Source organism: Panulirus ornatus, chromosome 16, assembly GCF_036320965.1.
Source record: "Panulirus ornatus isolate Po-2019 chromosome 16, ASM3632096v1, whole genome shotgun sequence".
Taxonomy (NCBI): Eukaryota; Metazoa; Arthropoda; class Malacostraca; order Decapoda; family Palinuridae; genus Panulirus; species Panulirus ornatus.
In genome coordinates this window covers 46,569,187-46,581,998 of record NC_092239.1, presented here as the reverse complement: position 1 = coordinate 46,581,998, position 12,812 = coordinate 46,569,187, and the positions used below count along the sequence as shown (strand labels likewise).

The window sequence follows — 12,812 nt, the reverse complement described above, 5'->3', positions numbered from 1 at the left end:
TCACCTGGCCCCCTCTGTTCCTTCTTTTGGAAAAAAAAAAAAAAAAAAAAAGAGAGGGGAGGATTTCCAGCCCCCCGCTCCCTCCCCTTTTAGTCGACTTCTACGACACGCAGGGAATACGTGAGAAGTATTCTTAATCCCCTATCCCCAGGGATAAATATATATATATATATATATATATATATATATATATATATATATATATATACATATATATATATATATATATATATATATATATATATATATATATATATATATATATATATATATATGTATATATATATATATATATCTTTTTTTTTCTTTCGTACTATTCGCCATTTCCCGTGTTAGCGAGGTAGCGTTAAGAACAGAGGACTGGGCCTTTGAGGGAATATCCTCACCTGGCCCCCTTCTCTGTTTCTTCTTTTGGAAAATTGAAAAAAACGAGAGGGGAGGATTTCCAGCCACCCGCTCCCTCCCCTTTTAGTCGCCTTCTACGACACGCAGGGAATACGTGGGAAGTATTCTTTCTCCCCTATCCCCAGGGATATATATATATATATATATATGTATATATATATATATATATATATATATATATATATATATATATATATATATATATATATATATATATATATATATATATATATATATATATATATATATATTTTAGATATCTGGGAGTGGATCTGGCAGCGGATGGAACCATGGTAGCGGAAGTGAATCATTGGGTGGGGGAGGGGCGAAAATCCTGGGAGCCTTGAAGAATGTGTGGAAGTCGAGAGCATTATCTCGGAAAGCAAAAGTGTGTATGTTTGAATGAATAGTGGTTCCAACAATGTTGTATGGTTGCGAGGTGTGGGCTATGGATAGAGTTGTGCGCAGGAGGATGGATGTGCTGGAAATGAGATGTTTGAGGACAATGTGTGGTGTGAGGTGGTTTGATCGAGTAAGTAACGTAAGGGTAATAGAGATGTGTGAAAATGAAAAGAGCGTTGTTGAGAGAGCAGAAGAGGGTGTTTTGAAATGGTTTGGGCACATGGAGAGAATGAGTGAGGAAAGATTGACCAAGAGGATATATGTGTCGGAGGTGGAGGGAACGAGGAGAAGTGGGAGACCAAATTGGAGGTGGAAAGATGGAGTGAAAAAGATTTTGTGTGATCGGGGCCTGGACATGAAGGAGGGTGAAAGGAGGGCAAGGAATAGAGTGAATTGGATCGATGTGGTATACCGGGGTTGACGTGCTGTCAGTGGATTGAATCAGGGCATGTGAAGCGTCTGGGGAAAAAACATGGAAAGCTGTGTAAGTATGTATATTTGCGTGTGTGGACGTATGTATATACATGTGTATGTGGGTGGGTTGTGCCATTTCTTTCGTCTGTTTCCTTGCGCTACATATATATATATATATATATATATATATATATATATATATATATATATATATATATATATATATATATATATATATATATATATATATATATATATATATATATATATATATATATATATATATATATATATATATATATATATATATATATATATATATATATATATATATATATATATATGAGTGTGTTAGTGGTTTTGGTGCACAAGACCGGGTTATAGTGATGGGTGATTTGAATGCAAAGGTGAGTAATGTGGCAGTTGAGGGAATAATTGGTATACATCGAGTGTTTAGTGTTGTAAATGGAAATGGTGAAGAGCTTGTAGACTTATGTGCTGAGAAAGGACTGGTGATTGGGAATACCTGGTTTAAAAAGCGAGATATACATAAGTATACGTATGTAAGTAGGAGAGATGGCAGAGAGCGTTATTGGATTACGTGTTAATTGATATACGCACGAAAGAGAGACTTTTGCATGTTAATGTGCTGAGAGGTGCAACTGGAGGGATGTCTGATCATTATATTGTGGAGGCGAAAGTGAAGATTTGTGGGAGTTTTCATAAAAGAAGAGAGAATGTTGGGGTGAAGAGAGTGGTGAGAGTAAGTGAGCTTGGGAAGGAGACTTGTGTGAGGAAGTACCAGGAGAGACTGGGTACAGAATGGAAAAAGGTGAGAACAAAGGAGGTAAGGGGAGTGGGGGAGGAATGGGATGTATTTAGGGAAGCAGTGATGACTTGTGCAAAAGATGCTTGTGGCAAGAGAAGCGTGGGAGGTGGGTTGATTAGAAAAGGTAGTGAGTGGTGGGATGAACTAGTGAGATTATTAGTGAAAGAGAAGAGAGAGGCATTTGGACGATTTTTGAAGGGAAAAAATGCAAATGAGTGGGAGAGGTAGAAAAGAATGAGGCAGGAGGTCAAGAGAAAGGTGAAAGAGGTGAAAAAGAGGGCAAATGAGAGTTGGGGTCTGAGAGGATCATTAAATTTCAGGGAGAATAAAAAGATTGTTTGGAAGGAGGTAAATAAAGTGGGTAAGACAAGGGAGCAAATGGGAACTTCAGTGAAGGGGGCAAATGGGGAGGTGATAACAAGTAGTGGTGATGTGAGAAGGAGATGGAGTGAGTATTTTGAAGGTTCGTTGAATGTGTTTGATGATAGAGTGGCAGATATAGGGTGTTTTGGTCGAGGTGGTGTGGAAAGTGAGAGGGTTAGGGAAAATGATTTGGTAAATAGCGAAGAGGTAGGAAAAGCTTTCCGGAAGATGAAAACCGGCAAGGCAGCAGGTTTGGATGGTATTGCAGTGGAATTTATCAAAAAAGGGGGTGACTGTATTGTTGACTGGTTGGTAAGGTTATTTAATGTATGTATGATTCATGGTGAGGTGCCTGAGGATTTGCGGAATGCTTACATAGTGCCATTGTACAAAGGCAAAGGGGATAAGAGTGAGTGCTCAAATTACAGAGGTATAAGTTTGTTGAGTATTATTGGTAAATTATATTGGAGGGTATTGATTGAGAGGGTGAAGGCATGTACAGAGGATCAGATTGGGGAAGAGCAGTGTGGCTTCAGAAGTGGTAGAGGATGTGTGGATCAGGTGTTTGCTTTGAAGAATGTATGTGAGAAATACTTAGAAAAACAAATGGATTTGTATGTAGCATTTATGGATCTGGAGAAGGCATATGATAGAGTTCACAGAGATGCTCTGTGAAAGGTTTTAAGAATATATGGTATGGGAGGCAAGTTGTTAGAAGCAGTGAAAAGTTTTTATCGAGGATGCAAGGCATGTGTACATGTAGGAAGAGAGGAAAGTGATTGGTTCTCAGTGAATGTAGGTTTGCGGCATGGGTGTGTGATTTCTCCATGGTCGTTTAATTTGTTTATGGATGGGGTTGTTAGGGAGGTGAATGCAAGAGTTTTGGAAAGAGGGGCAAGTATGCAGTCTGTTATGGATGAGAGAGTTTGGGAAGTGAGTCAGTTGTTGTTCGCTGATGATACAGCGCTGGTGGCTGATTCATGTGAGAGACTGCAGATTCTGGTGACTGAGTTTGGTAAAGTGTGTGAAAGAAGAAAGTTAAGAGTAAATTTGAATAAGAGCAAGGTTATTAGGTACAGTAGGCTTGAGTTTCAAGTCAATTGGGAGGTAAGTTTCAATGGAGAAAAACTGGAGGAAGTGAAGTATTTTAGATATCTGGGAGTGGATCTGGCAGCGGATGGAACCATGGAAGCGGAAGTGAATCATAGGGTGGGGGAGGGGGCGAAAATTCCTGGAGCCTTGAAGAATGTTTGGAAGTCGAGAACATTATCTCGGAAAGCAAAAATGGGTATGTTTCAAGGAATAGTGGTTCCAACAATGTTGTATGGTTGCGAGGCGTGGGCTATGGATAGAGTTGTGCGGAGGAGGGTGGATGTACTGGAAATGAAATGTTTGAGGACAATATGTGGTGTGAGGTGGTTTGATCGAGTAAGTAATGTAAGGGTAAGAGAGATTTGTGGAAATAAAGAGAGCGTGGTTGAGAGATCAGAAGAGGGTGTTTTGAAATGGGTTGGTCACATGGAGAGAATGAGTGAGGAAAGATTGACCAAGAGGATATATGTGTCAGACGTGGAGCGAACGAGGAGAAGTGGGAGACCAAATTGGAGGTGGAAAAATTGAGTGAAAAAGATTTTGAGTGATCGGGGCCTGAACAAGCAGGAGGGTGAAAGGCATGCAAGGAATAGAGTGAATTGGAACGATGTGGTATACCGGGGTCGAAGTGCTGTCAATGGATTGAAACAGGGCATGTGAAGCGTCTGGGGTAAACCATGGAAAGTTGTGTGAGCCTGGATGTGGAAAGGGAGCTGTGGTTTCGGTGCATTATTACTTGACAGCTAGAGACTGAGTGTGAACGAATGGGGCCTTTGGTGTCTTTTCCTAGCGCTACCTCTCACACATGAGGGGGGAGGGGGTTGTTATTACATGTGTGGCGAGGTGACGATGGGAACAAATAAAGGCAGACAGTATGAATCATGTACATGTGTATATATGTATATGTCTGTGTGTGTATATATATGTGTACATTGAGATGTATAGGTATTTATATTTGCGTGTGTGGACTTATATGTATGTACATGTGTATGTGGGCGGGTTGGGCCATTCTTTCGTCTGTTTCCTTTCGCTACCTCGCTAACGCGGGAGACAGCGACAAAGCAAAATAAATAAAATATATATATATATATATATATATATATATATATATATATATATATATATATATATATATATATATATATATATATATATATATATATATATATATATATATATATATATATATATATATATATATATATATATATATATATATATATATATATATATATATATATATATATATATATATATATATATATATATATATATATATATATATATATATATATATATATATATATATATATATATATATATATATATATATATATATATATATATATATATATACATACATATTATATATATATATATATATATATATATATATATATATATATATATATATATATATATATATATATATATATATATATATATATATATATATGTATATATATATATATATATATATATATATATATATATATATATATATATATATATATATATATATATATATATATATATATATATATATATATATATATATATATATATATATATATATATATATATATATATATATATATATATATATATACATATATATATATATATATATATATATATATATATATATATATATATATATATATATATATATATATATATATATATATACATATACATATATATATATATATATATATATATATAATGGGGAGATGATAACAAGTGGTGGTGATGTGAGAAGATGGAGTGAATATTTTGAAGGTTTGTTGAATGTGTTTGATGATAGAGTGGCAGATATAGGGTGTTTTGGTCCAGATGCTGTGCAAAGTGAGAGGGTTAGGGAAAATGATTTGGTAAACAGAGAAGAGGTAGTAAAATATTTGCAGATGAAAGCCGGCAAGGCAGAGGGTTTAGAGGGTATTGTAGTTGAATTTATTAAAAAAGGGGGTTACTGTATTGTTGACTCGTTGGTAAGATTATCTAATGTGTGTATGACTTATGGTTCGGTGCCTGAGGACTGGCGAAATACTTGCATGGTGCCATTGTACGAAGGCAAAAGAGATAAAAGTGAGTGCTCACATTACCGAGGTGTAAGTTTGTTGAGTATTCCTGGGAAATGATATGGAAGGGAATTGATTGAGAGGGTGAAGGCATGTACATTGCATCAGATTGGGGAAGAGCAGTGTAGTTTCAGAAGTGGTACAGGATGTGTGGATCAGGAGTTTGCTTTGAAGAATGTATGTGAGAAATGCTTAAAAATGCAAATGGATTTGTATGTAGCATTTATTGATCTGGAGAAGGCATATGATAGAATTGATAGAGATGCTCTGTGTAAGGTAATAAGAATATATAGTGTGGGAGGCAAGTTGTTAGAAGCAGTGAAAAGTTTTTATCGAGGATGTAAGGCATGTGTACTTGTAGGAAGAGAGGAAAGTGATTGGCTCTCAGTGAATGTAGGTTTGCGGCAGGGGTGTGTGATGTCTCCATGGTTGTTTGATTTGTTTATGGATACGGTTGTTAGGGAGGTACATGCAAGAGTTTTGGAATGAAGGGCAAGTATGCAGTCTGTTGTGGATGAAAGAGCTTGGGAAGTGTGTCAGTTGTTGTTCGCTGATGATTCATCGCTGGTGGCTTATTCATGTGAGAAACTGCAGAAGCTGGTGACTGAGTTTGATAAAGTATGTGAAAGAAGAAAGATGAGAGTAAATGTGAATAAGAGCAAATGTTATTAGATACAGTAGGGTTGGTGGACAAGTCAATTGGGTGGTAAGTTTCAGTGGAGAAGAACTGGAGGAAGTGAAGTGTTTTAGATATATGGGAGTAGATGTGGTAGCGGATGGAACCATATAAGCGGAAGTGTATCATAGGGTGGGGGAGGGGGCGAAAGTTCTGGGAGCGTTGAAAAATGTGTGGAAGTCGAGAACATTATCTCGGAAAGCAAAAATGGATATGTTTGAAGGAATAGTTGCTCCAACAATGTTATATGGTTGCGAGGCGTGGGCTATGTATAGACTTGTGCGGAGAAGGGTGGATTTGTTCGAAATAAGATGTTGGAGGACCGTATGTGGCGTGAGGTGGTTTGGCTGGGTAAGTAATGAAAGGGTAAGAGAGATGTGTGGTAATATAATGAATGTGGTTGAGAGAGCAGAAGAGTGTGTGTTGAAATGGTTTGGTCACAAGAAGAGAATGAGTGAGGATAGATTGGCAAAGAGAATATATGTGTCGTAGGTATGGAGAACGACAAGTGGGAGACGAAATTGGAGGTGGAAGGATGGAGTGAAAAAGATTTTGAGCGATTGGGGCCTGAACATACAGGGGGGTGAAAGGCGATCAAGGGATAGAATGAATTGGAATGATGTGTTATAATGGGGTCGACGTGCTGTGAATGGATTGAACTAAGGCATGTGAAGCATTTAGGGTAAACCATGGAAAGTTTTGTGGGGCCTGGATGTGGAAAGAGAGCTGTGGTTTCTGTGCATTACTGATGACAGCTAGAGACTGAGTGTGAAAAATGTGGCTTTTTTTATATTTTCCTAGCGCTACCTCGCGTTGTGGTGGTGGTGTGTGTGTGTGTGTGAGAGAGAGAGAGAGAGAGAGAGAGAGAGAGAGAGAGAGAGAGAGAGAGAGAGAGAGAGAGAGAGAGAGAGAGAGAGAGAGAGAGAGAGAGAGAGAGAGAGAGAGAGAGAGAGAGAGAGAGAGACTCATGCACACAGGGTTGTAGGTGCATTTTGCACATATCCTGGAATATTATCACACGGCCCTCCATCAAATATTTGTGTTATAACGTGAGTGAAACATTTGATTGTTTACCTTGTTGTAACAACACACGAATGTAACCAAAGAACGTTTTCGATGGCCAGAGGTTGTTGCCTCTGGTATTTAGACCAGCAGTGGCAGACAAAAGGAAAACTATCACCGGCATCACTAGCAGCGTCGTCAGGATTGCCGCCCACACCAGGGGCGTGAGGGGCAGCAGGAAGCCCCACGGGTCTACCTCTGGCCGCCCTCGACTTCCCAGGATCCTGGCAGTTTCTGTTAAAATGGGCCTTGTGTAGTCCACCATCTCAGCTCGAGTTGCACTGACACCGAAGGGGCCGAGGGCAATGTGTGCCTCCTGCGTTGAGAAAACACGAAGACCAAATGTTATGTATAGTGAGGATGAATGTTATATCATCTGGATAAGGGAAATGATGGTAGAAATATATACATAAAGAAGGCATAAACTGAAGCCGGGATGAACTTTTTTTTCATTTTCTTCTGGACAAAAGACTTCTAAGTGATTCTTACGTAAAAATGAAAAAAAATATTTTCATGCGATAATACATTGTATATATATTCACATGAACCTTACAACAGTTATAGTGATAATCTGCTGTTGATCTTGATGAAACACAATAACTTTCCCTTTTGTTTTCTATTTACTTTTGACTCTTTAACTTACATCTCTGCCCACCATGCCGACCATGCCAGTCCAGGATCCGTCCTCCAACTTGACACCCCAGGACCCGTCAGGAGGCCGTATGTATGTGTACCTGACGAAGATATGTTGTATGATATTGGAAACATTTTAGTTACTACAGTTCCTGGAGTTATTGTTGCTGTAACTATCACTAACACACCTAATACAGCATAACCCTATAGAACATTGTTACTGAATCCTTAAAGTCACTCACTGAGGTTTCCCAAATGCTAACATATTACACTGTCCTGTGATCGTTTCTAACTCAAACACGGAACTTTGTTCTTACTCGCATTTGCTTTCGCTCTACGCCCATGACACACCATAGCAAAGGTTAGTATATCACTCATCCCAGCTCGGTGTCCTCAGTCAGCTAACAATACAGCATCCCAAGGAACCTAGTATGGAAATTGCCCCGATTACAGTTGTCTATCTTCATATTTCAAATATAACTCCGCTCGTAAGGGGTAGATCACATAAACAGTGACGCTACATAGATACGATGTTATTCAATATTCATCTGATTCATTTGGAAACATCATCGATTACATGAAAGTCTCAAAGAAATAATCAGTCTTCTATAAAGACACAAAACTTCCATGTCCTTTATTGTTTATGATAGCTTTTCTTCCGATCCGCAAATGTATTAGATTTAATTTCTCATATAATACATTGTACTCCACCAAACTTCCTCTGAATTCCACCAGAATCTCGCAGACCTCCACGGCACTGCCTTTAACCATCGCCTGACTTCCTCTACCAAATAGCATATTTCTTCTCACAGTCACTTTCCTCATCATTATTTGGCAAGAGTACAGCCCTTTCTTTTCCCCTTCATTTCAAGTCTTCCAGAGGAAACAAGGCGTCAAGTTTTGAAATAAGAATTTTGATATACTATCGTAAGCTCTATAAAGGCAACAAGTGTTGCAAAAACCTTACGTAAAGTTCAAAGTGCTGGAAAGAATCTCCAACAAGTTCACCATTGGTCCTCTGAAAGATGGTGTGGGTGAGACCTCACCTCCCTCACTCATCAACGCGATGTGAGGTTCAAACTCTTCTGCTGCCACAAGTAACGTCGGCCCGTGATACAGCCTAGAATGAGAGTGAGTCATGTCAAGCACGGAAGAAGGCTATACTTTTGCATTTTCAGTTTCCATTGCGAAGTCCTGTTCTCATTGCCAAAATTCATTGTTATTTCACTTATGTAGATAAATCTAGGGGAGGCTGCATTCACTCACATTTAATATCTAGCTGTCGTGTGTAAGGCATCGAAACCACAGCTCACTTTCCACATCCAGATTCCATAGACCTTTCCACTGTTTACTCCAGACGTTTCACACGACTTGGTTCATTCTGTTAAAAGAACGTTGAACCCTATATACCATATCGTCCCAGTTTATTCTATCCTGTGTACGTCTTTCACCCTCCTGTATGTGCAGACCCCGATCGTTCAAAATCTTTTTCACAACATAATTCCAACTCCAATTTGGTCTCCCGATATTTTTTTCTATATTAGATGAGTCGGTATGGGCAGCTGAGGCCCTAATATATAGATTGTTTGATCGAGAAAGTAATGAAAGGGTAAGCGAAATGTGTGGTAATGAAAACAGTATGATTGAGACAGCAGAAGGTGTATTGAAATGGTTTGGTCACACAGAGAGAATGAGTGAGGAGAGATTGAAAAAGAAGATATATGAATCGGATTTGAAAGGAACAAGAAGAAGCACCTTCATCCATTCTCCTCGCCACCCCTTCAAACATGATATGGCAACACCCTCCCGCGCGCGCACACGCGAGGTAGCGAAGTCAAAGACAACAAAGGCCACATTCGTTAACACTTAATCTCTAGCAGCTATGTGTAATGCACCGAAACCAGAGCTCCCTTTCCACATCCACGCCCTACAAAACTTTCCATGGTTTACCCGGGACGCTTCACATGCCCTGGCTCAATCCATTGACAGCACGTCGACCCCGGTATACCATATAGTTCCAATTCACTCTATTCCTTGGAAGCTTTTCACCCTCCTGCATGTTCAGGCCCCTACCGCTCAAAATCTTTTTCACTCCATCCTTCCACCTCCAATTTGGTTCCCACTTCTTCTCATTCCCTCCACCTCTGACACATATATACTCCTTGTCAATTCTTCTCTCCACGTGACCAGACCATTTTAATACAACCTCTTCTGCGCTCTCAACCACCCTCTTTTTGATACCACACATTTCTCTTACCCTTTCATTACTCAATCACACCACCTCACACCAAACACTGTCCTCTAACATCTCATTTCCAACACATCCACCCGCCTCTGCATCACTCTATCTATAGCCCACGCCTCGCAACCATATAGCATTGTTGGAACCAATATTCCTTCAAACATACCCATTTTTGCCTTTCGAGATAATGTTCTCGCCTTACAAACATTTTTCAACGATCCCAGAACTTTCGTTCCCTCCACCTCTGACACATATATCATCTTTGTTAATTTTTCCTCATTCATTCCCTCCATGTGACCAAACCATTTCAGAACACCCTCTTCTGCTCTCTCAACCACATTCTTTTTATTACCACACATCTCTCTTACGCTTTCATTACTTATTCGATCAAAACACCTCACACCACATATTGTCCTCAAACATCTCATTTCAAGCACATCCACCCTCCTCCGCAGAACCATTTATTGCCCACGCCTCACAACCATATAACATTGTTGGAAACGCTATTCCTTCAAACATACCCATTTTTGCTTTCCAAGATAACGTTCTCGACTTCCACACATTTTTCAACGCCTTCAGAGCTTTCGCTCCCTTCCCCACCCTATGACTCACTTCCGCGTCCATAGTTCCATCCGCTGCCAAATCCACTCCCAGATATCCAAAACACTTCACTTCCTCCAGTTTTTCTCCTTTCAAATTTACCTCCCAGTTGATTTGTCTCTCAACTTAACTGTACTTAATAACCTCACTCATATTCACATTTATTCTCAGCTTTCATCTTTCACACACTTTACCAAACTCGGCCACCAGCTTCTGCAGTTTCTCACCCGAATCAGCCACCAGAGCTGTATCATCAGCGAACTACAGCTGACTCACTTTCCAAGCTCTCTCATCAACAACAGACTGCATACTTGCCCCTCTTTCCAAAACTCTTGCATTCACCTCCCTAACAACCCTATCCATAACAAAACAAACAACCATGGAGACATCACGCACTCCTGCCGCAAACAAACATTCACTGAGAACCAATCACTTTCCTCTTTTCCTACACGTACACATGCCTTAAATCCTAGATAAAAACTTTTCACTGCTTCTAACAACCTACCTCCTACACCATATATTCTTAATACCTTCCACAGAGCATCTCTATCAACTTTATCATATGCCTTCTCCAATTCCATAAATGCTACATACAAATACGTTTCCTTTCTAATTATTTCTCACATACATTTTTCAAAGCAAACACCTGATCCACACATTCCCTACCACTTCTGAAAACCACACTGCTCTTCCCCAATCTGATGCTGTGTACATGCTTTCACCCTCTCAATCGATAACCTCTCATATCATCTCCCAGGAATACTCAACAAACTTATACCTGTGTAATTTAAGCACTCACTCTTATCCCCTTTGCCTTTGTACAATGGCGCTATGCATGCATTCCGCCAATCCTCAGGCACCTCACCATGAGTCATACATGCATTAAGTAACCTTAACAACCAGACAACAATACAATCACCCCCTTTTTTAATAAACTCCACTGCAAAACCATCCAAACCCGATGCCCTGCCGGCTTTCATCTTCCGCAAAACTTATACTACCTTCTCTCTGTTTACCAAATCATTCTCCCTAACCCTTTCTCTTTGCACACCACTTCGACCAAGAAACCCCACATCTGCCACTTCATTATCAAACACATTCAAAAAACCTAAAAGAAACTCAATCCGTCGACTTCTCACATCACCATTACTTCTTATCACCTCCCCATTAGCCCGCTTCACTGATGTCCCCATTTGTTCCTTTGTCTTACGCATTTTATTTACCTCCTTCCAAAACATCTTTTTATTTTCCCCAAAATTCAATGATACACTCTCGCCCCAACTCTCATTTGCCCTCTTTTCCGCCTCTTGCACCTTTTTCTTGACCTCTTACCTCTTTCTTTTATACATCTCCCAGACATTTGCATTATCTCCCTGCAAAAATCGTCCAAATGCCTCTCTCTTCTCTTTCACTAATAATCGTACTTCTTCATCCCACCGCTCACTACCCTTTCTAATCTGCCCACCTCCCACGCTTCTTATGCCACAAGCATCTTTTGCGCAAGCCATCACTACTTCCATAAATACATCCCATTCCTCCCCCACTCCCCTTACCTCCTTTGTTCTCACCTTTTTCCATTCTGTGATCAGTCTCTATTTGTACTTCCTCACACAAGTTTCCTTCCCAACCTCACTTACTCTTACCACTCTCTTCACCCCACCATTCTCTCGTCTTTCCTAAAAACCTCTAGAAATCTTCACCATCGCCTTCACAAGATAATGATCAGTCATCCCTCCATTTGCACCTCTCAGCACATTAACATCCAAAAGTCTCTCTTTGGCGCGGCTATCAATTAACACGTTATCCGATAACCCTCCCTGGCCATCTCTCCTACTTACATACGTATACTTATGTACATCTCTCTTTTTAAACGAGGTATTGCCAGTAACCAGTCCTTGTTAAGCATAAAAATCTACAAACTCTTCACCATTTCCATTTACAACATTGAACACCCCATATACACCTATTATTCCCTCAACTGCCACCTTACTCACCTTTCCATTCAAATCACCC

The 12,812-nt window shown here is 39.4% G+C and overlaps 1 protein-coding gene across 1 annotated transcript in view; it reads right to left on the bottom strand.

Annotated features, from left to right (window-relative positions):
- Nucleotides 1–12,812, bottom strand: part of LOC139753932 (probable glutamate receptor) — a 116,635-nt gene that overhangs the window by 68,502 nt on the left and 35,321 nt on the right. The window contains exons 6-8 of the mRNA XM_071670891.1: nt 8,925–9,077; nt 7,968–8,058; nt 7,337–7,640 (exon numbers count right to left, since the gene is read on the bottom strand). Of these exons, the coding sequence (XP_071526992.1) occupies nt 7,337–7,640; nt 7,968–8,058; nt 8,925–9,077 (548 nt within the window). The remainder of the gene's footprint in view (nt 1–7,336; nt 7,641–7,967; nt 8,059–8,924; nt 9,078–12,812) is intronic.